Consider the following 26,617-nt stretch of genomic DNA (forward strand, 5'->3'; position numbering starts at 1 on the left):
ACCTCCGCCTCCCAGGTTCAAGCGATTCTCCTGCCTCAGCCTCCCAAGTAGCTGGGATTACAGGTGTGCACAACCATGCCAGCTAATTTTTGTATTTTTAATAGAGACGGGTTTTCACCATGTAGGCCAGGCTGGTATTGAACTCCTGACCTCAGGTGATCTTCCCTCCCAAAGTGCTGGGACTACAGACAGGGTCTGAGCCACCACACCTGGCCTAAACCGCCTTGTTTTCACCGTCTTGTCTCTGGAACCACAGAGACTGTCATCTTTGAAGAAGTGAAATCACTGTGGGGTTATGACGGTATCTTTGTGCAGTCTGTGCTCAATCTCTGAGAAGCTGGCATGGACGAACTTAGGAGTTAAGATGACAACCTTCAACCTCTGCAGCCTTAATTCACCCCAAATAATATCTGCTTAGCCACCTAAAACACAGCTCTCTTCCTGCTCTTTAGGTCCCCCCTAGTTTGCGTGGGCCTCAAATCGTGGTCTGTAGGTGAATTAATTGCAGGCGCCGTGTCTGGAAGAAAAACACAAAATCCGCAGCTTCCTGTCTGGTCAATTCCCAGCCTGACCTGCCTCCCACTCTGTGCATATTACAAAATTAAGAGGTTTCAGAAGCTGAAAGGGAAATAAGCAGCTTTCGTTTCTGCTTCATGCCACATCTCGGAGAAAGCGCTGTGCTTGTGGGTGAGGGGTTGACTGATTATTTGTAGCCCCATTTAGGGATGTGTTGGGGGAATTTCACTTCTTGAGTGAAATCCCCATCCCAGATATAGCTTCTTCAGTCCAAATCCCCATCCCATATATAGCTTCTCCCCAAGTACCTTTCTTTTTTTTTAAATCTCTCTCTCATTTTATTTTATTATTACTATTTTTTTGAGACAGTGTCTCTTGCCCAGGCTGGAGTGAAGTGGAGAGATTTCAGCTCACTACAACCTTTGCCTCCTGGGCTCAAGCGATTCTCGGGCCCCAGCCTCGCGCCACCACGCCCCGCTACTTTTTTTTTTTGAGACGGAGTTTCGCTCTTGTTACCCATGCTGGAGTGCAATGGCGCCATCTTGGCTCACTGCAACCTCCGCCTCCTAGGTTCAGGCAATTCTCCTGCCTCAGCCTCCTGAGTCGCTGGGATTACAGGCACGCGCCACCGTGCCCAGCTAATTTTTTGTATTTTTAGTAGAGACGGGGTTTCACCATGTTGACCAGGATGGTCTCGATATCTTGACCTCGTGCTCCACCCGCCTCGGCCTCCCAAAGTGCTGGGATTACAGACTTGAGCCACCGTGCCCGGCCCTACTTTTTGTATTTTTAGTACAGACGGAGTTTCATCAAGTTGGCCAGGCTGGTCTTGAACTCCTGACCTCAAATGAGCCACCTCCCTCAGCCTTCTGAAGTGCTGGGATGACAGGCGTGAGCCATTGCACCTGGCCTCTCTTTTACTTTGTTTTCTTTTTTGAGACAGGGGCGTGCTCCATTGCCCAGGCTGGAGTGCAGTGGCATGATTATGCTCACTGAAGTCTCAAGCTCCTGGGCTCAAGCGATCCTTGCACCTCAGCCTCCCAAGTAGCTGGGACCACAGGCATGTGCCGCCACACCTGGCTAATTTTAAAAAAAATTGTAGAGATGAGTTCTTGCTATGTTGCCCAGGCTGGTCTTAAACTCCCGGACTCAAGAGATCGTCCTGCCTTGGCCTCCCAAAGTACTGGGGACTGAAGGCGTGAGTCATCATGCCCAGACTCTTGCTATCTCAGTTTATAACTTGTTTCATTCTCCCTCTCATTATAGTATTTTTTTTTTTTCAGATGAAGTCTTGCTCTTGTCACCCAGGCTGGGGTGCAATGGCATGATCTCAGCTCACTGCAACATGCACCCCCTGAATTCAAGTAATTTTCATGCCTCAGCCTCCCGAGTAGCTGGGATTACAGGCTTGCACCATCACACCCAGCTAATTTTTTGTATTTTTAGTACAAACAGGGTTTCACCATGTTGGCTAGGCTGGTCTCAAACTCCTGACTTCAGGTGATCTGCCTGCCTTCTCAAAGTGCTGGGATTACAGGCATGAGCCACTGTGTCCAGCCTTGTTGTAGTAATTTATATGTTCTCCCCACCTTGCCAGCATTGCTGAAGGCAGATACCAGTTTATGGCTGTAAAGGCTGTGGGTTCCGGGGTCAGACTGCCCACGTTTTAACCTCAGATACACCCCTTACTAGCTGTGAGGATTTCAAACCATTATTTTGCCTCTCTGTGCCTTGGAGATCTTATCTGTGAAATGACAGTGTTGGAAGTCTCTACCTCCTGGAATACTGTGAGCATTAATGAGGAAATCCGAGGTAAACAGACACAGCAAACAGTAAGGACTCCTGTGATTCACCCTTTGTTTTCTGAGCTCTTGCCATAGGACCTTTTGCATCCTACCTGCTTGATCAGTGTTTGCTGGTTAATCTGAGATAAAGACTGAGGAAATTACTAAATGATTATTCTTTCGCTTCTGGAATAATTTAGGTAAGAACTGACTGCAAGTCAGACACCTCTGCAGGAACTTTATAAAAAGATCGATTTTTGGCGGCTAGCTCTGCTGAAGTGGGATCCTAGTGGGTCTTAGCAAAACCTGGAATCTATAGTTTTATTTGTTTATTTATTTTGAGACAGAGTCTCACTTTGTCACCCAGGCTGGAGTGCAGTAGTGTTATCTCGGCTCATTACAAATTCCGCCTCCTGGGTTCAAGCGATTCTGCTGCCTCAGCCTCCCTAGTAGCTGGGTGTGAGCCATCATGCCCGGCTAATTTTTGTATTTTTAGTAGAGACAGGGTTTCACCATGTTGGCCAGGCTGGTCTTGAACTCCCAACCTCAGGTGATCCACCCACCTCAGCCTCCCAAAGTGCTGGGGTGACAGGAGTGAGCCACCATGCCCGGCCCTCAGCTCTTTATGTCAGATCACGTAGGGTTTATCCCAGGAATATAAGCATACCTCAACATTAGAAAAATCTGCTTAATTCACTGCATTAATTTGTTATTATTTTAGAGACAGGTCCTTGCTCTGTTGCCCAGGCTGGGGTACAGTGGCACTGTCAGAGCTTCCTTGCAGCCTTGAACTCCAGGGCTCAAGCTGTCCTCCTGCCTCAGCCTCCTGAGAAGCCAGGATTACAGGCACTTAGAAACTGCAAAGTGGAAATGACCGGCTCTTGTTTCTGGGCTGCAGCTTTAGTGCCATGTCTTGAAGAAGGCTCTGTGCTTGTCATTACAGGGGTCAATCTTGAATGGCCAAGGTGGGTGGATCACCTGAGTGTGGGAGTTTGAGACCAGCTTGAGTTGGTTTACAAACCAGCTCACTAGCGATGGGGTTTCACCATGTCTACAAAAAAAAAAAGATTGCGAAATCTATGAAACCCAATCTCTACCAAAAAAATACAAAAATTAGGCTGGGCGAGGTGGCTCATGCTTGTAATCCCATCACTTTGGGAGGCCAAGACTGCAGGGGGGCTGGGGGGTGATCACCTGAGGTCGGGAGTTCGAGACCAGCCTGGCCAACATGGAAAAACCCTGTCTCTACTAAAACAAGATTAGCCTGGTGTGGTAGTGCATGCCTGTAATCCCAGCTACTTGGGAGGCTGAGGCAGGAGAATCGCTTGAACCCAGGAAGCGGAGGTTTCGGAGAGCTGAGATGGTGCCATTGCACTCCCCCCTGGGCAACAAGAGTGAAACTCCATCTCAAAAAACAAAAAAGGGTCAAGGGACGCTGAGTTTTGCAGTAAACAGCCCAATTCTGTGAGCGCCATACTGTGCTCTAATGCATCAGTATATAATGCATCACAGTAATGTGGCATCAGTGGTGACATCACAGCTCATTGCAGCGTCACCCTCCCTGGCTCAAGTGATCCTCCCAACTCAGTCTCTGGGACCTCAGGCATGCGCCACCATGCCCAGCTAATTTTTGTATTTTTAGTAGAAATGAAGTCTCACTATGTTGCCTAGGCTGGTCTCAAAATCCTGGGCTCAAGCAGTCCTCCTGCTTTGGCCTCCCAAAGTTCTGGGATTACAGATGTGAGCCATTGCACCCAGCCAAGGCATTTTCAATACAGAAGATGTGAACGGTGCGGAAGTTTTGGACATGAAGCATGCCATTTCCTGTGACCTCGCCCACCACTTCCACTCCTCTCGCCAGAAGGAGCCAGCAGAGCAGTTTGTTATAGATTATATGTGCCTCCAGCCCTTCATGGCATGCTTCGAAGTATTTGTATCTAATTTATGCACTGTTTCATTTATTCTTACAACTGTAGAGGTTTGTATTACTAACCCCATTTTATGTATGAGAAAACTGAGGCTTAAGAATATTGGGTAATGTGCCAAAAGGCCCAGAGCTAATTACAGTCTCTTAATAATGGGGATAGGACTGGGTGCTGTGGCTCACACCTGTAATCCCAGCACTCTGGGAGGCCGAGGTGGACGTATCACCTGAGGTCAGGAGTTGGAGACCAGCCTGGCCAACACGGTGAAACCCCATCTCTACTAAAGACACAAAAAATTAGCCGGGTGTGGTGGCGGATGCCTATAATCCCAGCTAATTGGGAGGCTAAGGCAGGAGAATCACGTGAACCCGGGAGGCGGAGGTTGCAGGTTGCCAAGATCACACCACTGCACTCCAGCCTGGGCGACAGACTCCATCTCAAAAATAATAATAATAGTAATAATAATAATAATAGGGATAACGCCAGGCACGGTGGCTCAGGCCTGTAATCCCAGCACTTTGGGAAGCTGAGGCGGGCGGATCACCTGAGGTCAGGAGTTCAAGACCTGCCTGGCCAACATGGCAAAACCACATGTCTTCTAAAAATATGAAAATTAGCAGAGTGTGGTGGCACATGCCTGTAGTCCCAGCTGCTCGTGAGGCTGAGGCAGGAGAATCGCTTGAACCCTGGAGGCGGAGGTTGCAGTGAGCCGAGATGGCACCATTATACTCCAACCTGGGTGACAGAGCGAGACTCCGTCTCAACAAAAAAAGAAAATGGAGCTAGGTTCTGAGAAATGTAGATGATTTCACTGTTGTGCGAGCTTCGTAGTACACTTTACACAAACCTGAGTGGTGTGGTCTACTGTGTACCTGGGCTGTATGATATAAACAGCTTTTTGCTCCCAGGCTATGGTCCTGTATAGCAAGTTCCTATACTGAAGACTATAGGCAGTTTTAACACAATGGAAATGCTTGTTTATCTAAACACATCTAAGCATACAAAAGGCACAGTAAAAATGCAGGGTTATAATCTTCTGGGCCACCTTCATACATGTGGCCCTTTCAGGCCATATGACTCATGACTGTAGTTTGAACCCAGGCTTCTCATTTGTTTTTGTTGTTCCTTTTTTCCTTTTTCTTTTCTTTTTTTTTTTTTTTGAGACAAAGTCTTGCTCTGTCGCCCAGGACGGAATGAAATGACACACGATCTCGGCTCAATGCAACTTCCGCCTCCCGGGTTCAAGCGATTCTCCTGCCTCAACCTCCCAAGTAGCTAGGATTACAGGCATGCGCCACCGCGGCTTTGAATTTGCCCGGCTAATTTTGCATTTTTAGCAGAGACGGGGTTTTACCATGTTGGCCAGGCTGGTCTCAAACTCCTGACCTCAGGTGATCAGCCCGCCTGGGCCTCCCAAAGTGCTGGGATTACAGGCCTAAGCCACCTCGCCCAGCCCACACTAAGTCTTTAAATGCCCCCAGGGGCAGTTTCTCTGCTGGGACTAATGCCGCTGCGGGAATCCAGGAGCCCTGGCGGTGGCTTCTGCGGGGACCAGGCCGGGCTGCGGGAGAAGCCGGGAGGAGGAGGCTGGGCGGGCGCCTGGCGGGCAGGGGGGTGGTGCTCTCCCGCCCCTCCCCTCGGCTCCAGGGATTCCCAGTGTGGACCTCCACCGAGGCCTGGACGCCGGAGCGCTTGGAGCCAGGGATTTATTTTAAGTCCAGATCAGGAGCTGGAGCAGGTTCCGCCTCCGCGTCAGGAAGCGCCACTGGAACGTCCGCTGCTTCCTGCAGGCCTTTCCCTGGGGGTAGCGCGACCCACACTGATGCCACACGCCCCCGCGGGTCCCTCCCGGGCTGAGAGCGCCCGGCCCCGCTCCGTGAGGTTCCGAGGTGTAGACCGGCACGGAGGGCGGCACCCGCCTTCCGCGAGTCACTCACAGGCCCAGGCCCCGGAGGCTTCGCATCACCGCTCCGCCTGAACCTCAGAAGCCCATGCGAACCCTCGCAGGGCTCCTCGCCGTGGCGGCCGCGGGGCTGTGATCCTAAATCTGCGGTGGGATAGTGGATCGTGCGCAAGATGAGACAGTTGGTGGTACCCGTAGTTTAAATACCAAAGCCCCGCCACGTGACCAGGATGGACAGGCCCGGCCCCCCATAGGTCAGCCCTTCCCCACAGGCCCCGCCCTCTGCCAGCCCCTCCGCACAGGCCCCGCCCTCTGCCAGCCCCCACAGGCCAACTTCCACCACGGGACAGCCCCAATCCCCGCCCCCAGGCCCAGGCCCCGCCCCCACCAGCTACCCCAACCCAGGCCCAGTCCCTTGAGAGCTGCGCGGGAGCCCGGCTGGGTGGGTCCAAAGCCCCTTCCAAGGGGCCTCCCCAGGATCCTGTTTTCACACCGGCTAGTGGAAGAACTGTTAAAAGGAATGCGGCTGGATGCGGTGGCTCACACCTGTCATCCCAGCACTTTGGGAGGCCAAAACGGGCAGATCATGAGGTCAGGAGTTCGAGACCAGCCTGGCCAATATGGTGAAACCCTGTCTCTACTAAAAATACAAAAATTAGCCAGGAGTGCTCGTGGGTGCCTGTAGTCCCAGCTACTCGGGAGGCTGAGGCAGGAGAATAGCTTGAACCTGGGAGGCAGAGGTTGCAGTGAGCTGAGATCACGCCTTTGCAATCACTTTTGCACCAACCTAAATCGTAGGGTTGGAGGAGAGCTGAGCTAACTGCTTTCTCGCAAGCAGCTGGAGCCACCTCGTTGAAACGAGAGGGCCATTTGTGTCCAAGACCGCTGTTCCCAGCTGCAGTATCCTTGACCTAGGCCGATTTCATCAAGGGTCAGCGGATTGGGAATAGATGACTGTGAATCAGCTTCCCTTCGCTAACACAGGCCGGGCACAGTGGCTCATGCCTATAATCCCAGCCCGAGTTCAAGTGATTCTTCTGTCTCAGACTCCAGAGTAGTTGGGATTACAGGCACACACAACTAATTTTTTATATTTTTGGTAGAGACACGTTTCACCATGTTGGCCAGGCTGGTCTCAAACTCCTGATCTCAAGTAATCCACCCACCTCACCCTCCCAAAGTGCTGGGATTAGAGGCGTGAGCCACCTTGCCTGGCCTGAAAGGGGCAGAAACTTCTAGCTTTCTACAGGCTCGGGAGGCAGAGGTTGCAGTGAGCTGAGATTGAGCCACTGCAGTCCAGCCTGGGTGACAAAGCCAGACTCCATCTGGAATAACAAATGAATAAAATAAAGTGAAGGGATTATGCTTTTCTAGATGGATCTTTTTTTTTTTTTTTTTTGAGATCGAGTTTCGCTCTTGTCACCCAGGCAATGGCACAATCTCGGCTCACCGCAACCTCTGCCTCCTGGGTTCAAGCAATTCTCCTGCCTCAGCCTCCGGAGTAGCCGGAACTACAGGCTCGCGCCACCATGCCAAGCTAATTTTTGTATTTTTAGTAGAGACGGGGTTACACCATGTTGACCAGGATGGTCTCGATCTCTTGACCTGTGATCCACCCGCCTCGGCCTCCCAAAGTGCTGGGATTATAGGCATGAGCCACCACGCCCGGCCTGATGGATCTTATTCTGAATCTAGCTGCTCTTGAGCAAAGTATGGAGGATAGCTACCTCTGCAATGACAATGAGACACCTCACAAAACAAAGGTGTGGTTTTGCTTTGGTGACATTAGCATAAGGCACAGTATTGGTTCCCATCATCTTTTCAGGGTGCCCATTTCACTTTTTGTCTTGTTTTTACCTTCAGGAGAAAGGTGTTGTATGTATGTACACATTTTATATATGCTCATGTAAAACTCAGTCAACATAATGATAATAGTTAATACTGCTTGAGTGCTCATAATGGAGCAGGTGCTGTGCTGGGTGTCTTCTATTAACAATGGAGTGGGTGCTGTGCTGGGTGTCCTCTATTCACAATGGAGCAGGTGCTGGGTGTCCTCTATTCACGATGGAAGAAGTGCTGTGCTGGGTGTCTTCTGTTTACGATATAGCAGGTGCTGTGCTGGGTGTTTTTTATTCACAATGGAGCAGGTGCTGTGCTGGGTATTTTTTATTCACGATGGAGCAAGTGCTGTGCTGGGTGTCTTCTATTCATGATCTCATTTGGTCCCCTTAACAATCTCAGGTAAAGCAGTTGCCTTCATTACTGAAGAAACCGAAGCTCAGAGAGGTTCAATCCTTCGTGACACCAGGTCTTGAACCTGCTGTATTCTGTCTGTAGAACCCACATCCTGACCTAAACCACGATGCTTTGCATCTGGAGCAGCAGCAGCGTGGACACTGGACTCATGAAGCTTTTGCTGATGTGAACAGCCTTGGATGCTGCTGCTGCCTGGGGGAGCCTCCCGGGGTCGTTACAGGGGCTCCTTCCCTGCTCATTTTGTTCTCTTTTTTTGAGACAGAGTTTCACTCTTGTTGTCCAGGCTGGAGTGCAGTGGTGCAATCTTGGCTCACCACAACCTCCACCTCCCGGGTTCAAGCAATTCTCCTGCCTCAGCCTCCTGAATAGCTGGGATTACAGGCAGCTGCCACCATGCCCAGCTAATCTGTGTATTTTTAGTAGAGATGGGGTTTCACCATGTTGGCCAGGATGATCTCAAACGCCTGACCTCATGATCCACCAGCCTTGGCCTCCCAAAGCGCTGGGATTACAGATGTGAGCCACCACACCCAGCCTAAATTTTTTTTTAATAGAGACAGGGTCTTGCTATGTTGCCCAGTCTGGTCTTAAACTCCTGACTTCAAGCAGTCCTCCCAAAGCGTTGGGATTATAGGTGTGAGTCGCCATGCCTGCCCCCATCATGTACTTTAATTTACCTCTAGATTATTTTAAATATCTAACACACTGTAAATGCTATGTGGTTGTTATGTGTATTATTTGTATTTCTGTATTATTGTCATGTTGCTTTTTATTGTTTTTCCCCCTAAATGTTTTTGATTTGTGGTTGGTTGAATCTAAGGGTGTCCTTGGACAGGGAGGGCCAGGTAGAGAAGGCCCACTGTAATACTTTGTAAAGAGCACCATGGTATGCACACAAGAAAGGCTGGAAATGCTAACTGGGGTGGTGTATTTTATGGGACATATTTTACTCTTCTATTATCTAAAGTGTTTTTCATTGTGGCTTTATGACTTATAAGACAGAAAAAAACTGAATACACTTACAGTTTTTAAAAGTTGGTTGGATGCTGTGGTTTATGCCTGTAATCCCAGCACTTTGGGAGGCTGAAGTGGGTGGATCACCTGAGGTCAGGAGTTCAAGACTCGTCTAGTAGAGAGATGGTGAAACCCTGTCTCTACTCATAACACAAAAATCAGCTGGGTGTTGCAGTGGGTGTTTGTAATCCTGGCTACTCAGGAGGCTGAGGCATGAGAATTGCTTGAACCTGGGAGGTGGAGGCTGCAGTGAGCTGAGATCAAGCCACTGTACTCCGGCCTGGGCAACAAGAGTGAAACTCCATCCCCACCTCAAAAAAACAAACAAAAAAAACCCCACCAGCTACAGTGAGCTGTGATCGCACCATTGCACTCCGCCTGGGCAACAGAGCAAGGACCCGTTTCAAAAAACCAGAAAACAAAAACCCAAAAGCCTATATGCTTCGCACCTTCTGTGTGTGTGATCTGTGAATACGTGCAGATGAACCCGGGCAAGCGTGCTAACTGCACTGTGGCTTCTGAGCCAACAGCCTGAGTGATTTTCCTAGAGGGGACACTGCTACCTGCCTCTGTTTCCCCCATCTTCCCTGGCAGCTGCAGAGCCAGCGAGAGGTTTTATTTTCCAGAGCAAAGTGTCTGTGGTCCTGACTACTCCTGAGCAGAGTTTTCACAGCTTCCCTGGCTCCCTCGGAGGAATGAGGCTCTGGAAGGAGATTGTACCTTGTGCTTGGAACCAGGCACCTTTCTTTTTTTTTTTTGAGACAGAGTCTTGCTCTGTCAGCCAGGCTGGGGTACAATGGTACCACCTTGGTTCACTGCAATCTCTATCTCCTAGGTTCAACATTCTTCTATTGCCGGGCGCTGTGGCTCACACCTGTAATCTCAGCACTTTGGGAGGCTGAGCTGGGTGGATCACCTGAGGTCAGGAGTTCGAGACCAGCCTGATCAACATGGAGAAACTCTGTCTCTACTAAAAATACAAAATTAGCTGGAGGTGGTGGTGGGCACCTGTAATGTCAGCTACTCGGGAAGCTGAGGCAGGAGAATCGCTTGAACCCAGGAGGGGGAGGTTGCAGTGAACCAAGATCGCCCCGCTGCATTCCAACCTGGGTGACAGAGCAAGACTCCAACTAAAAAAAAAAAAAAGATTCTCCTACTTCAGCCTCCCAAATAGCTGGGATTACAGGCATGCGTCATCACACCCAGCTCATTGTGTATTTTTAGTAGAGATGGGGTTTTACCAGGCGGGTCTGGAGCTCCAGACCTCAGGTGATCCACCCACCTCAGCCTCCCACAGAGCTGGGATTACAGGCATCAGCCACCGAACTGGACGGAACCAAGAAGCTTTGATTGCAGAAGCAAAAGCCAGATGGGACGTTGGCGTCTGTTGGCGTCTAAAGGCCACACTCTCCTTGGCAAGACAGTCCCCCTTCCTTTTTGGTCCTGAAAGCCACTCTAAAGCTCAGCAGCAGCTCAGGTGGGTGACGTGCACGTGTGCTGATGCTGGAGTTTGTGGTCTTTGCAGGAAGTCAGGGTCCTTTGCAGGCTTGGGAGGAAATGAGGCCTGCTCACAGGGACGGCCTTGCCTGTGGCCTCTGGGAGGGGAGCAGAGAGAACCCAGAGCCCCAGAGATGGGGAGGCTTCTCAGTGGTGGCTTCCTCATTTCTGGTTAGTTGTGGCAGGATGGCAAATACAATCTCTTTTACAAAAGCAACTCCTTTCTTTTTTTTTTTTTTTTTTTTGAGATGGAGTCTCGCTCTGTCACTTAGGCTGGAGTGCAGTGGTGCGATCTCAGCTCACCACAACCTCCGCCTCCCAGGTTCAAGAGATTCTCCTGCCTGAGCCTCCTGAGTACCTGGGATTACAGGTGCCATAGCCGGCTAATTTTTTTTGTATTTTTTGTAGAGACGGGGTTTCACTGTGTTGGCAAGGATGGTCTCGAACTCCCGACTTGTGATCTGCCCACCTCGGCCTCCCAAAGTGCTGGGATTTCAGGCATGAGCCACTATACCCAGCCAAAAGCATCCAGAAGGTGACAGCTGGGCTCTCCTTTACATCCAGAAGGTGACAGCTGGGCTCTCCTTTAGGGCCCCCAGAGAACTAACTAACCCCCAGTGTGAGGCCGTGGCTGGTGGGGCGGAGCAACGTTCCTGCCTCAGCAGCGGCAGCGTGACTTTATCCCACAGTCAGTGGGGTATATTTGCCCCTGGGGTCGAGGATCTGAGGAGCCTGGCTGCAGCCCGTTCTTAGGAAGAAGTTCTGCTCTCCAGGGAAAACCAAGTCCTCATCTGATTTGGGTCAGCGCTGTTCCCCCAGGGTGACCCAAAGCTTCCTGGGATGTTGGCCAGTACCCAAGGCTCTGGCGACCAGCCTGGGGTCCAGGAAAGACTTCCAGCACCCTCCCCATCTCTGCTGGTGTCCCAGCTCTACCCTTATGTGACAGGCATGTGGCTTTTTGGAGGAAAGGAACTTTCACAATCAGACAGAAACAGCCGTCGGGTAAATAACTCTGTGGGTCACGCAGGAGATTGGACTGAGACGTCTGGAAGGCCATGGGCCCGGAGGGGCATCCGGGTCAGGTTTCATCAGAGCCACGCCTCAGACCCCAGGAGGCTCCTGGAGCTCCAGGTTTCAGAGTGCTGGGGAGGCAGAGGGACAGTGTCTTCCTGTCTGCAGCCTACCACACCAGAAACGGGGTGTGGGGTTGGGGCTGCCTTGGAGAAAGAGAAGCCTGGCGCCTTTGCTCTTCAGTCTGTGTGGGAAGGTGTTCTTCCTTAGGAAGGCGGATGTCACCGGCAGTGTCATCTTTTCCCACGGCCTCGAGCCCTGTTCAGAGAACCGCCAGGATTTTCCAGAAAGTTCTGTGTGTGCTGGTGCTGTTCTGCAAGCCCAGGGGAACAGTCATGAACATCTGGGAAGGAGGGTGGGGGAGGCAGGATACGCAGTTAATACCCAGTTTTCCCCTATGTTTCTCTGAGAGGATAGCTAAGAAATCATTTTTAAAATTAGATTTAATTAAGTAATTATGTTTTTTGAGCCAGAGTTTTTGCTCTTCTCACCCAGGCTGCAGTGCAGTGACACGATCTCAGCTCACTGCAACCTCCACCTCCTGGGTTCAAGCAATTCTCTTGTGATCTGCCTCAGCCTACCAAGTAGCTGGGATTACAGGTGCCCACCACCATGCTCACCTAATTTTTGTATTTTTTTAGTAGAGACGGGGGTCTCACCATGTTGGCCAGGCTGGTCTGGAACTCCTGACCTTGTGATCCGCCTGCCTCAGCCTCCAAAAGTGCCGGGATTGCAGGCGTGAGCCACTGTTCCTGGACGATAATTTTCTTTAAAATGCTCCGTATGCTACTTGCTGAGCTGGGTCAGGCAGAGCTGGGGGGCTGCATTTGAGAGAGAGACACCCACTAGTTAACCTCTGCAGCAGTAGAAAACACCCTTATGGGCCGGCGCAGTGGCTCACACCTGTAATCCCAGCACTTGCAGAGGCCAGAATGGGAGGATCTCTTGAGGCCAGGAGTTTGAGAGCAGCCTGGGCAATATAGTGAGATTCTGTCTGTTTAAAAAAAAAAAAAAATTAGCTGGGTGTGGTGTTGCACACCTGTAGACCTAGCTACCCAAGAAGTTGAGGCAGGAGGATGGCTTGAGCCTGGGAGGTTGAGACTGGTGAGCTATGATTTCACCACTACACTCCAGTCTGGGCCACAGAGTGAGATTTATCTCTAAAACATAAAGAAGGCAGCCCAGTGCGATGGCTCACATCTGTAATCCCAGCACTTTGGGAGGATGAGACAGGCAGATCACCTGAGGTCAGGAGTTTGAGACCAGCCTGGCTAACATGGCGAAACGCCTCTCTATGAAAAAATACAAAACAAAACAAAATAACCGGGCGTGGTGCTGGGCACCTGTAATCCCAGCTATTTGGGAGAGGCTGAGGCAAGAGAATTGCTTGAACCTGGGAGTTGGAGGTTGTAGTGAGCCAAGATTGCGCCATTGCACTCCAGCCTGGGCAACAAGACTGAAACTCCATCTCAATCAGTCAATCAATCAATCAGTCAATATAGAAAGAAAGAAAAAGAAATAAAAAACACCCTTGCCACCAGAGACCCTCTGGGAACAGAACTCACATCCAAGGAGTCGTCAAAAGACCCAGGAGCTTGTCAGATTTTGGTTGAGAGTCCGGAGGATGGAAAGTGATCTTCGTGTCCTCCTTCCCTGCCTCTTCCCCTGGAGAGCAGCTCTGAGAGCTGCACTGACAAACGTTATTACCATCAGGTGCCAGAGCTGCCCGGCCTGCTGGAAGCTGAGCTCTTCCTCAGTGAGAGTCAGAGGGGCATCTGGTCAGGGTGCTTTCCTGATGCTTCCGGCCTGGCACCAGGTACATTCACTCCGGACGGAGCCACAGCAGAGTGTGAACCTGGCTCTGTCACTCCCCAAGGGTTGAGCGTCTTCCGTAAAGCGGCAGGGATGGTTGTGGCTTCCACCTAGGGGGGCTTCGTGCGGAGAGTGCGGGTTACAGGCTCGATGCAGTGCCTGGAATGCAAATGCTGAGGATGCTAGGGACGTGGGCTGAAGGGCTTTTGGCAAACTCACGGGGAGTGGGGAGTGGGGAGTGGGGGGTGAGGGAGTCTTGTGTGTATGGAGGGGGCAGGGGTGTCCCAAAAAGGCTTCTCTGTAAGATGGATCCAGGAAAAGCTGCACATTCTATGGTATTCCTGAATTCACAGAGGCCACACATTAGATGAGAGGCAGTTCCCAAAAGAACCTTCCCACAGTCATCCCTTCCAGCTCTTTGTTCCATTCCCACGCCTGTCTCTGTGCAATTTTTTTTTTTGGCACAGTTTTGCTCTTGTTGCCAGGCTGGAGTGAAATGGCACGATCTTGGCTCGCTTCAGCCTCCGCCTCCTGGGTTCAAGTGATTCTCCTGTCTCAGCCTCCCGAGTAGCTGGGATAACCGGTGCCCACCACCACCCCTGGCTAATTTTTATATTTTTAGTAGAGATGGGGTTTCACCATGTTGGCCAGGCTGGTCTCAAACTCCTTGAGTTTGTGAAGGCTCAGAAAGCCACCCTCGGAGACGAGGGTAAGGACTAGTTTACACCCCAGTGAGTCAAGTGGTTAGCCTCCAGGCTTCCCGTGAGGGATAGTACTCCAGATGGTTGGCCCTCACTCACACCAGCTTCTCACCTTTGCCTAGTAACGGTGTTCTGGCATTTTTCTTTTTCTTTTTCTGAGACACAGTCTCGCTGTGTCACCCAGGCTGGAGTGCAGTGGTGCGATCTCAGCTGACCACAACCTACGCCTCCCGGGTTCAAGTGATGCTCCTGCCTCAGCCTCCCGAGTAGCTGGGATTACAGGCATGAGCCAACACCCTCGTTAATTTTGTATTTTTAGTAGAGAAAAAAAGAAAAATGCTAGAACATTGTTACCAGGCAGAGGTGAGAAGCTGGCGTGAGCTTGAGGACCAATGGTCTGGAGTACTAACCCTTGTGGGAAGGCTGGAGGCTAAACACCTGACTAACCTGGTCTCCTCGGGTGTGAACTAGTCCTGGCCCTCGTCTCCCAGGATGTGAATTAGTCCTGACCCTTGTCTCCTAGGGTAGCTTTCTGGGCCTTCACAAACTCAAGGTCCAAGAAACCACATCTTGATGCAACTTATTGTATTTATGTCTTTGTTTCAGTGAAGGGAAAATGAAAAGGAGCTTTCTTCCCTCTGCACGGCCTCCCATGGCCCAGGGAGTCTGCGACCTTCTTCCCTCTGCACCACCCCCCTGAGGCCCAGGGAGTCCAGAGCCTTCTTCCCTCTGCATGGCCCCCCTGAGGCCCAGGGAGTCCGGGGCCTTCTTCCCTCTTCACAGCCCCGCTCCGTGGCCCAGGGAGTCTTGGGCCTTCTTCCCTCTGCACGGCCCCCGGCGGCCCAGGGAGTCCAGGGCCTTCTTCCCTCTGCATAGGACCCCGCGGCCCAGGGAGTCTGGGGCTTTCTTCCCTCTACACAGGCCCGGTGCTTTGCAGGCTCTCGGGGCTGTGTGATGGTCACCATGGCCCGGTGTAGCCACAGAAGAGACAGGGTTGGCATGCCCAAGCCCTGTCTCCAGGCTGCCTGCAGATGCACTCCAGCGGCCCCTTAGAGTGTGAGGGCCCAGATCAGTTTCTATCATATTTCTCCCATTATTGAACTGAAAGCCAGATATCCCATCTTTCTGGCTCCAGGTGCATCAGCATCATCCCTGGGAGCTGTGAGTGACAGCTTCAGCCTGCAGCACCGTGAGGAATAGGAATTAAGCATAATGTGAGCAACTAGCATTTTTTTTTTTTTTTTTGAGACGGAGTCTCACACTGTTGCCTTGGCTAGAGTGCAGTGGCCCGACCTCAGCTCACTGCAACCTCCACTTCCTGGGTTCACGTGATTCTCCTGCCTCAGCCTCCTGAGTAGCTGGGATTACAGGCATGCCACCATGCCCGGCTAATTTTTGTGTTTTTAGTAGAGATGGGGTTTCACTATGTTGGCCAGGCTGGTCTTGAACTCCTGACCTCGTGATCTACCCGCCTCAGCCTCCCAAAGAGCTGGGATTACAGGCATGAGCCGTTGCACCTAGCCTAAAAACAAGTTTTATTGCAAATCTGGGGCAGGCCTTGGAGAAGGACTCTGAGAATTGACAGTGAAGTTCCCTTGGTGGGCTGAAGCATTTCTGGGTTTCTATGCCGTTTCCACGCTGGCACCTTATTGGAGGAGGAGCACAGCCTCCAGTGCTGGCTGCTTAGCCAGGGATTCTGTGCACTGGGGAGTTCTCAGGATGTTTTGTGAGCATTAGCGAGTTAATTGGAACAGCAATTCTCCCACCGCAAATGCGATTCTAGGGTCCAGTTGTTCTTTGAGTTTTTGCAGAGAGGGGGTCATTCTCAACACGACATCTCAACCAGCCCACGTCACTTGGTGGAGTTGGACTGGTTGAAACATCTGTGCAGCCTCCTTCGAGGCTCTTTGTGACCAGGAATATACTTGACCATTCATTCATTCATATACTTCATTTATTTACATTTGCTCATTCATTCACTGAAACTATTTCTGCAGGGTCCTGGGGTTACAGTGAATGAGAGCGATGTGCGTCCTATCCTCTCAGAGACCTCATTCTAGCGGAAGAGACAGGCATTGAACAATTTACAAGAGTACTGAGTATGCAGCAGGAGGGAGAGATGCAGGCGTCTCTGGTCAGTGGGTAGAGAAATCTCCCTGGAAGAAGGGATATTCACATTAAGACCAGAAGGGTGAGTAGGAGATACCCAGGCAGAGGGGAGGTAGAGCATTTTAGCCAGAGATGTCAACCTGTGCAAAAGTCCCGAGGCAGGAAAGAGTGGAAGAGATCAAGGAGGACAATGTGCCAGATGAAGGTGAGGTGGGGCAGAGGCCTGGCCACAGGGCCCTGAGACAGCCAGAAGGACGTGTGAGTCTCTATCCTGACAGCAGTGACTCGGGAGGCTGAGGTGGGAGAATCGCTAGAACTCGGGAGGTGGAGGTTTCAGTGAGCTGAGATCGTGCCACTGCACTCACAGGGGACAAGAGTAAAACTCCCTCTCAAAATTAAAAAAAGAAGCCGGAGATGGGTCTTAGCAAGAGAGGAACAACATGGGGTGTTTAGAAAACTCTGGTTGCTGGGAGACAATGGGAAACTTTCCTCTAATTGATCTTCATGTGATATCAGCCTCGTGAGCCCCAGACTGCTCCAGCCCACAGACCCAGACACAGTGTGGCCATGCAGCCGAGTCTCGCCCATTTTTACCCTCCTTTCGGGAGAACACATGGCATTTGTGTTAGTTTCTCATGCCAGCTCCTGGCACCGGACTGTGTGTTTGTGAGGTTGAGCTGACCAGCTCAGGACAAGGTGCCAGAACTTGGGGAAGAGGAAATCAGGAGTCACGAGGTTTCATGATCAGAACCTGAAAGTGCCTTCTGGAAAATACGAATGTCCTGGGCGCAGCTCGGACCAGGAGGAGTCAGGGAAGTTATTTCAGGGGTGTGTGCACCTGGCTTCTGGGAGGGGCAGCCAGAGGCGCTAGCTACCCTTGTGAAGGTGACTGGCTCAGACTGCCCCCTCCCTCCACCCCGAGGTTTATGAAGGTGAAACTGAGTTAGGAAGGGGCATGCAAAGCAGCATGATGGGGCAAAGAAGACACTGGGGTGGGGCGGGGGCCTGCCATGCCACCACCCTCCATTTCCCCCGACCAGGTAGAGTTCTCCACACCGCGGGCACTTAGGACAGGTGTTCTCAGGGCTATCCTGTGGAACATCTGATCAAGCTTGGCTTCTGCCTTGGATGCTGGTAGCGACCTCTTGTGATGATGGCCTCTTTAAATGCTACCACACACAGTTGTTTTTATTGACTTATATTTTCTTTGAGATAGGGTCTTGCTCTGTTGCCCAGGCTGGAGTGTTAGTGGTGCGGACTCAGCTCACTGCAGCCTTGCTCTCCCAGGCTCAAGTGATTCTCCTGCCTCAGCCTCTTAAGTTGCTGGGATCACAGGTGCCTGCCACCACACCGGCTAATTTTTCTATTTTTAGTAGAGACGGGGTTTCACCATGTTGGCTGTGTTCTCAAACTTGACTTCAAGTGACCTGCCCACCTTGGCCTCCCAAAGTGCTGGGATTACAGGCATGAGCCTCTGTGCGTGGCCCAATTTTGAGAATATTTTATTTTTATTTTTAGAGGGAGCCTCACTCTGTTGCCCAGGCTGGAAGTCAGTGGCACAATCTTGGCTCACTGCAACCTCCACCTCCCAGGTTCAAGCAGTTCTCCTCTTTCAGCCTCCCTAATAGCTGGGGTTACAGGCAACCACCACCATGCCTGGCTAATGTGTGTGTGTGTGTGTGTGTGTGTGTGTGTGTGTGTGTGTAGTTTTTTTAAGTAAAGATGGGGTTTCACCATGTTGGCCAGGCTGGTCTCGAACTCCTGACCTCTGATCCACCTGCCTCAGCCTCCCAAAGTGCTGGGATTACAGGTGTGAGCCACCACACCTGGCCCATTTGAGAATATTTTAGTGAAGGTTTTGTCTAGTGGATGACTATTCTGCCCATGTCACTCCTGGGGGCTTCTGCTCCCTCTGGCCCGGATGAAATTCCTCCTGACTCCCCACCTGTGCTGCTCCCAGCAGTAACATGTGGCCCTGGGTGGAACCTGGAGATGCATGTCCTGGCCCTCGAGGGCCACTCAGCTGGAAGTGGCTGGTGGCCGAGGTGCTGCGGTGCGGCCGCCAGGTGGCACCAGGGAGCCCCCAGTCTCTGCCGCAGGACGGGCAGAGGCAGGAGTGGACTGCGGAGGACCTTGCCTTGGAGAGGCCTGGGCCTTAAAGAGACAGTGCTGCAGCCCCGAGCCAGCGAGGCTCCCCGGGCGGCAGGCACCCTACCAGGCTCTGAGGCTCCTTTGTCCTCGTCTTGCCAAAGCCTGAGCCGTCGCCTTTGGATCCTGTCTCCTTGACAGCTGGCCCTCAGCCCCTGCAGCCAGCCACTCCTGGGCCTGACGGGGACAGGGCCAGCTGGTGGGTGGTGTCAGCGCCTGGGATTCATCTGCAGAGCTCTGGCTGAGTGAGCAAGGAGCACGGCCAGCTTCGGGGCCGTGGTGACCGCAGGAGGGCAGAGGCCGCCTGTGAGCTCCGGCCCCAGCTGGACATGCTCCTGCTTCCCTTGGGACTCAGGAGTCTGGAGCCACTGCACGGAGTCTCTGGGTTTTGGGGACTTAGAGAACCCCTTCGTCTCTTCTGCCGGTGTCTTTCCGGATGCTGATGGGGACTTGGTGGTGAGTAAATGAGGCGGGGGCTCCAGTCCTGCTGTCCAGCCCTCAGGGGGACTCCTTGGGAGGACTCTCCTGTTGACCTCTGGGTGGTGTCATCTGAGCAATGGCCAGTGAGGGCCACGTGAGCTGGGGCTTGGTGAGGGACCCTCCTGAGACTGAGGCCCAGGGGGGTGCGTCACCTATGCCAGCAGCTCTGCTGGGACACTGGACATGCTGTGGCCCCTAGCCGTGGGAACGGGCTTCACCTCGGTCCCTAAAGGGGTGTGGGGAGTGTCACAGCTGCAGGGACTGAGGTCACTGTGCCTTATCCTGCAGGGATGCCTTGGGAGGCCACGAGGGGTGAATGCCGCCCCCAGGCATCAGGTCCACATCTTGCCGGGGTGGCAGGCCTCCCCATGAGTTAAGCTGACACAGAACCTCAGTGGAGACCTGAATACCTGGGGAGAGATTCCGGTTCCCCTCTGTTGCCTATACCTCTCATGGCTGCTGGAAACACCAGGAGGCTGAGCAGAGGGCAAGTAAGAAGAGGGCGAAGGACAGACTCTGAGGCCAAGACTTCACCCTTAGAGGTGACTCTGTGGTGGCCTGGGGAATTATCTTCTTTCCCTGGACTAGAGGGCTGAGGATGAATCTTAGACTAGTCAATGCTGGCTGGGTGAGGTGGCTCACATCTGTAAACCCAGCACTTTGGGAGGCTGAGGAGGGTGGATCACCTGAGGTTGGAAGTTCGAGACCAGCCTGGCCAACATGGTAAAACCACGTCTCTACTAAAAATACAAAAATTAGCCAGGCCTGATGGTGGGTGCCTGCAATCCCAGCTACTCGGGAGGCTGAGGCAGAAGAATTGCTTGATCCCAAAAGACAGAGGTTGCAGTGAGCCAAGATTGCACTACTGCACTCCAGCCTCAGCCTCCAGAGTAACTGGGATTACAGGCACCCGCCACCACACCCGGCTAATTTTTGTGTTTTTAGTAGAGATGGGTTTTCACCACGTTGGCCAAGCTGGTCTCGAACTCCTGACCTCAAGTGACCTGCCGGTCTTGGCCTTCCACAGTGCTGGGATTACAGGTGTAAGCCACTGCGCCTGGCCTTGGGTGCGCACCTTCTGTAGATGTGAACACTGCAGCTGGAAACGCTTGAGACTGGCCCAAAGCATGGCAGAAGCGGGGTCTGGCCAGGGCTGGCACTCAGGAGATTGCCACTGGACTTCCTTCAGCTTGTCTCCAGGGTCATCTGCCCTGCTGTAGTAGATACGGTTTTCTTGAAAAGCCAGTTCTGTTTTTACTTAATCATGAGTGGCCCTGGGAGATTCTGAAATAACGCAGCCTCATCCCTTGTGTAGCTCTGATTTCTTCCTCCCTGCGTTTCATTCTGTTTATTTATTTGTTCACTAATTGCCGCTCAATGCAGAGATTACACACGGGAGCCCTGGGTTCAGACTTGGTGAATTTCCAAGCATTGCCATCTGCTAGTTAGCCAATGGCATACCTTCTCTGCACCTCAATTTCTTCTTCTGTGAAATGGAGATCATAGTAAATTGGCAGAAGGAGCAATACCTGGCACTTAAGAAACACTCAGTAGACCAGGCACCTATAACCCCAGCACTATGGGAGGCTGAGGCAGGAGGACCAGCTTGAACCCAGGAGTTGGAGGCTGCAGTGAGCAGAGATTGTGTCACTGCACTCCAGACTGGGTGAGAGTGAGACGCTCTCAAAAAAAAAAAGCACTCAGCGTTAGCTGTCATCAATTTTACTAGTTTGATGTGCATTATTCAATGCCATCCTGCTGGGCCTCTGGCAGAAAGCTGGTAAGGTGGCATGGTGTGGTGCCGGCTGCGCTGGAAGACGACTGGGTCTCGTGTGCCCGCCACGCTGAACACTGGGAGGAAGTGCCGTCCATCCGGCATTTAAGGAGCTGATCTGCCCATGAGGGTGCAGACGCTCATCACTGTCTGTTAGGGTTTGGCTGTTCATTGGAATGTAGAGGGCCTCACTCGCTCTCACCAGCTGTGGATTCTGCCTCTGTATGCATGGGGCTCCCTGCCTGGAACACGCGTTTGTCATCGGCAGTGACCTCCAGGTGGTCAAGGGAGCAGGGACTCTGGGGCCTTCCTGTCGTGTGCGGTGGGGCTGAGCTGCTAATCTGAGCAGGAGGAGAGCTGGAGACACCCAGTTTCTCAGTTTCGGTTCCAGGGGCAGTCCCCCTTTTCCATCCTGCCCGAGCCATTGGTGGAAGCATGCGTTGGTTGTTGGGAGCCTGTGAGTGGCACATGCTTGGGAATGAGGAGCAGGCAAATGGCCTTGCAAATGGGCTCTCTCTTCTTCCCACTCAGCCCCTCATCACTAGCCCCATGCTCCCGGCAGTGCAGCCAACCATTAAATACCCTTTACGTCCAGTGACAAGGCAGGTGCAGGCAGGTCACCGGGGGCTGGGAACTGCAGACAGCCTGAGTGCCTGGGCTGGAGGGAGGGCAGTGGAAGGTGGATGGCACTGGCCCCACAGACGATCCGGGGAATGGTTAGAAGGGGCCTAGAGGAGGCAGTGACAGATGTGGGTTCAGTGCCTTGGGGAGCACTGGCTGGTCCCCATCGGTCCCCGTTTAGCTGAATCAGGACCGTCTGTCTACAAACCTCCCTGCTGCTCTGACAGATTGGGGTTGCTGTCTGGGGTTAAGAGCAACTCAGGGGAGCAGCACCTTTGGCAAAGTGCAGACAAGAGTGACTCTTTAACTCCTTCCCTCCCAGGGCGTGATGCTGGATTTCCCCAGCTCCTCCATGCCAGGGATGTGGACATTTCTGCTCCCATCCAAATCACGGTGGTGCCCCAAAACCTACACATTTGTCTCCAAGGCCAAGATTCGAATCTGGCCATGTGGTCTTAACATCTGCTGGAAGCCATCCAATAAACGTACCAAGGGAATCTCGAAGTAACTGCCCTTCCCTGAGCCGCGTGTGTCAGACAGACGCCTGCAGACAGATGAGGATTGACAGGGCTTTCCGGAGGGTGGTCTCCATCCCCATGGACCAGCAGAGATTTCTCGAGACCTTCAACATGCTGTGACCACCAGTTAGCTGGCAGTGGAGGCAGCATGCATGGTGATTAGGGGCATGAGCAAGGCTGGGCGCGGTGACTCACCCCTGTAATCCCAGCACTTTGGGAGGCTGAGGCGGGCAGATCACTTCATGTCAGGAGTTCAAGACCAGCCTGACCAACACGGAGAAACCCTGTCTCTACTAAAAATACAAAAAGTTAGCTGGGCGTGGTGGTGACGCACCTGTAATCCCAGCTACTCTCGAGGCTGAGGCAGGAGAATCGCTTGAATCCTAAAGGATGAAGTTGCAGTGAGCCAAGATCGTGCCATTGCACTCCATCCAGCCTGGGCAACAAAAGTGAAACTCTGTCTCAAAAAAAAAAACCAAAAAAAACATATCAACAGATTTCCAGGGTTCAAGCGTCAGCCCTCACTCTCCGGGTGGCTTACTCAGCTGCTCAGGGCCTCAGTTTTCTGACCTGGAAAGTGGAGAAAACAGAACAGTGGCTTTCACAGTGAGATCACGCCAGTGACCGAGGCGCTAAGCCGGGCACACGGTCCACCCTCAGTGCTCATTAGGAGACGCTTTCCTCCTTAGAGCCCTCGGGGTCTGTCTCTCCCGCCACCCTGTACCGTGGTGGAGCAGAAGGCCTGCAGCAGCAGGAATGGACAGAATGTAGACAGGAACAAGCATCATGGAAAGCAACTGCACATGGTAGCTTGGGAGATGCTGAAAATAGCTTGTCAGGCCTTTGTAGATAAAGATGTAAAATGTACGCAAATGTATGTGACTCACACAGAAGCATACATCCATGTCTTCCTCCGTGTCCGCACTGGATGTGGCATTCAGGAAAATCCCGCGGTGTGGGGAGAGGGCCTGGGCTTGCTTGGTGGCTGTTTTGAGGAGGGGATGGTGCTGCTGCCTCCTGGCCTCCGTTTCCACCTTTCTGCAGGGCCCTTTGACTTCTGAGAGTTCCACGTGGGAAGAAGAGACGCCTGGGCCCCTCCTAGTTGCTCTGGCCTCGCCACCCGCCCTCTGAGCGCCTGCTTGTTCCCTTCCCAAGCTGGAGCTCTATTTCTGGAGCGCCTCATTGGAGATGCACGCCCCCCTCCCTGCCAAGCTCCAGGTGCCTGCCTGACCCTCCCAGTCCTGTGTGCCAGTCAGGGACGGTGGGAGGGAGACAGCGGAGCAGGGAAGGGTGGCAAGGGACTGCGCTGGTGACTGAGCCAGGAAGACTGGGGCGGGGAGCCCAGTGGATGCAGGAGGGGCTGATCATATTGAAAACCGCTCTGCAGTCACCTGTAGAGGCTTTGCCACCCACAGCACTGGCTCTGCGTCTCCAGGGGCCCCCAGCCTGTGATGAGTAGGTCACCCCGTCTCCCCAGGGGCGGCTGCAGAGGCCTCCGCCCAAGCACCTTAAGGGCTGCCTACAGCTTTCTCTCAGCATCCTGCGGGGGAGCAGCTTCTTCTCTCAAGAACGAGATGTGTGTGTGTGTCTGTTAGAAATGCCGAGGACCAGCCCCCACACCCCCAAAAGTTCTGTGAATGCTGACCACACTGCCCCCGCTCCGACCCCCAAAAGGCCAGGCTGAGTTTACCTTCCTGGTAAACTCGGGAGGGCTGGGCTCCATGATGGTTTTTTCCCCTAAGCTGCCTGGGGATGGGGTGGGGTGGGGACTGCTCCGATATCTGAAATGTCACTCTCTGGGGTACTGGTCCCCCGGTGGGTCCCACTGTTGCCCTTCCCCTGGGTTCAGGAAGGGGCTTCAGCCCCACTGCCCTGGACCCCCCCTGGCCTGACTCTCCTCCCTTCCCTGCTTCAGGGTTGCCTGGCCCAAGGTGTCTATGGGAAAGCCACCACGGCTCCCATGGAACCAGCCCACAGGGGACAAGCATGGGGACCCCCAATCTCCTTATTGCCCTTGGGCGAGGGGTGCTTCGTTAGACCCCTCTCAACGTCCTCTTCTCAGGCCTCTTAGCCCGACTTCCCGCAGCTCATAGGTGAGATGCAAACATGGTGGGCTTCCTGGCTGTGGCTGGGGGTCCCCAGGAGGGGTCCTGGAGGGGGCCATGGAGACCCTGGGGCTTCTCCTGGCTCCGGTGTGTCCTCCGCCCACGAGGGGCGCACTCGGGACGGTCCTGTCCCCACGGCCCCCGCGTCTCCAGCCCCTGCTGAGTGGCGAGAGCTACCGCGCTAAAGGTCACGAGCGTGGGAGACGAGGCGGGGAAGGTTCGGGAGGAAAGAGGCGCCTACCCGCGGCGCGCAGGATGCGCTCTGGGTTCGCGCCGCAGCGATCCTGGCTGGGGAGGGGCTCGGCCGCCGCTCCCGCCCCCGAAGCCGCGCTTGGAGATCGGCGGGTGATGTCACCCCTGCGGGCGTGGAGGCCCCAGCACCGGGTCTGCGGGTCCCCGGGATCCTGCCGAGCCCGGCGCGGGGGCACACGAGGGGGGCCGAGGTCTGCGCTGCCGCCCAGAGAACCCCGCGCGCCCCGCCGCCCCCCGCCCCGAGCCCGCCCGGGTGTGTTGGGGGGGGGAGTCCCGCCGGGGGCGGAGCCTCAGCGCCCGGCCCCGCCCCGCCCCTTCGCGCGGCCCCGGGAAGTTGCTTGTCGGCTCTGGGATCCGCAGCGGGGCCGGGAGGGTTGAGGGGGCGCACGCCCCGCCCCGCATGCCCACCCGCGCCCCTCCCGGCCGCCCCGCGCTCCTCCCGGGACCCGGTTCCCGCGCTTACCGCCCCGCCGCTCCTCAACTTCGGCCTCGGCCCCCCGCCTCCCTCCCTCCTTTGTTGTGCGATGAGGGTCGGGTTTCGCGTCTGACTGACCAGCCGCCGCCGCCGCGGGATGGAGCCGCTCAGCCACCGGGGCCTCGCGCGCCTGTCCTGGATCGACACCCTCTACAGCAGTACGTGCCGCGGTGGGGGCGGGGGCGGGGTCCAGGCGCCGCAGGCTTGGCCGGGGGGCTAGTCCCAGAGCGGATCCCGCGCCTGGGGGCGGGGACCGTGGGCGGACCGCGCTGAGAGCCGCGCCGCCCCCTCCCACCTGTTGTGAGTCCGGGCGGGAGGGACCCTCGGGCGCTGCCCCCGCCCTGGCTGGCGGCTTCTCTGTCTAGGCTGAAGCCGAAAGGCCGTTTTGGGAAAGTCTTTGGCTCCGGAGTTTCCCATCCGGGGGCTCCGGGGCCGTCGTGTGGGTCGGGGCCGGGGGCGGGATCCGGATGGGGCAGGAGGGAGACGGTGGCGCAGAGACCCGCGGGGGCCGCGCGGATGCGGATGCGGGAGCCGAGAATCGCGGCTCACGGCCTTTCCCGCAGCCTCGGCACCACCCCCACCCTCTCCAGCACCGCCACCCTTGGGAGGAAACAGACCTGCCCGGACTCTCCAACCCCTGGCGCCCAGATCTGCCTGGGTCACGCGCTCGCTCTCGCACGGCCCCGGGGGATGCGTAACTGATCACGGGTAATAGGGGTTCGGTGGAAACCGAGAGCCGCCCACCCTCGCCCCCCACTACACCTGCACCGCCCCTACTCCCCCCACCCACACCTTCTCCGCCGCGGGGATTAGAAGAGGGTCCCCCGGGCTTGGAGGAACGCGGTGCATTTCACCCTTCCTGGTCCGGCGAATGCGACCCTCCCACTCTCCCTGGGCATCTCTCAGGCAGGAGTTGGGGGAGGCAGGTGGAGCCAGGTCGAGCCTGTTCAGCCTGGTTCTGGGTGCTGGATGCGGTGGAACAAGAGCGTTATTTTATTTTTATTTTTTGAGATGGAGTTTCTCTCGTTGCCCAGGCTGGAGTGCAGCGGCTCAGTCCCCGTTGCAACCTCACCCGCTCGAGTTCAAGCGATTCTCCTGCCTCAGCCTCCTGAGTAGCTGGGATTACAGGCATGCGCCACCATACCCGGCTAATTTTTTGTGTTTTTAATAGAGTCAGCGTTCCACCACGCTGGCCAGGCTGGGCTTGAACTCCTGACCTCAGGTGATCCGCTCTCCTCGCCTCCCAAAGTGGTGGGATTACAGACGTCAGCCACCGTGCCCAGTGTTAAGGGTTACCCTGGCTTGAGTTCCTTGATAAGTCATGGGGAGTGGGAGAAGTAGAAAAGAATAACGTCTTGAGTCCCAAAGTCTTACCCAGGAGGATACACGGTACCCAGGATGCTACACGGTACCCAGGATTCAGCCTCTGACCTCGGCAACCCCTTGGGTCCAGGTCATTCCGTGGATCTTCTCCACCCCCCTCCTCCATCCACTGTTCCTTCCTCCCCTCCTCTGGGAGTTGTCCTTGTGATGGTTCACTCTGCTTTATCAACATCAAAGGGGCAAAGCTGGCTCCCCTGGGTGTGGGTCCTGTGCCAAGTGCCGCCACTCCATCTGCTCCCTCCCTGCAGAGGCCAGCGCCGCTAGGTGAAGGTC

The 26,617-nt window shown here is 54.1% G+C and overlaps 1 protein-coding gene and 1 long non-coding RNA gene across 14 annotated transcripts in view; one reads left to right on the plus strand and one right to left on the minus strand.

The window, feature by feature from the left end:
• The window catches only part of ABR (ABR activator of RhoGEF and GTPase), a 195,673-nt gene that overhangs the window by 16,527 nt on the left and 152,529 nt on the right, over positions 1-26,617 (plus strand). For 4 of the 10 annotated variants that reach the window (XM_078372264.1, XM_078372268.1, XM_078372261.1 and 1 more), the window contains exon 1: positions 24,823-25,119. The exons of 2 other annotated variants lie outside the window; for them this stretch is intronic. Coding sequence is in view for 2 of the 8 variants with exons in the window: in XM_078372261.1 (XP_078228387.1) it covers positions 25,059-25,119 (61 nt within the window). In the remaining 6 variants the exon portion in view is untranslated. Of the gene's footprint in view, positions 1-18,673; positions 19,193-24,555; positions 24,678-24,822; positions 25,120-26,617 lie in introns of those variants that run through there. 4 more of the 10 variants (XM_078372263.1, XM_078372266.1, XM_078372265.1 and 1 more) reach the window with 2 other exon arrangements.
• On the minus strand, positions 20,923-25,661 carry LOC144582526 (uncharacterized). 4 transcript variants are annotated; one of them, XR_013535361.1, is made up of 5 exons: positions 23,017-25,661; positions 22,325-22,422; positions 22,101-22,155; positions 21,573-21,718; positions 20,923-21,445 (listed from the first exon to the last, which is right to left on the minus strand). It is a non-coding gene; the product is annotated as an uncharacterized LOC144582526 (long non-coding RNA). The 4 variants fall into 4 exon arrangements; XR_013535362.1 differs by lacking the exon at positions 22,325-22,422 and adding an exon at positions 22,464-22,586 and having other exon boundaries at positions 22,101-22,260; XR_013535364.1 differs by having other exon boundaries at positions 22,101-22,243; positions 22,325-25,661.

Source organism: Callithrix jacchus, chromosome 5 (assembly GCF_049354715.1).
Source record: "Callithrix jacchus isolate 240 chromosome 5, calJac240_pri, whole genome shotgun sequence".
Classification (NCBI taxonomy): Eukaryota; Metazoa; Chordata; class Mammalia; order Primates; family Cebidae; genus Callithrix; species Callithrix jacchus.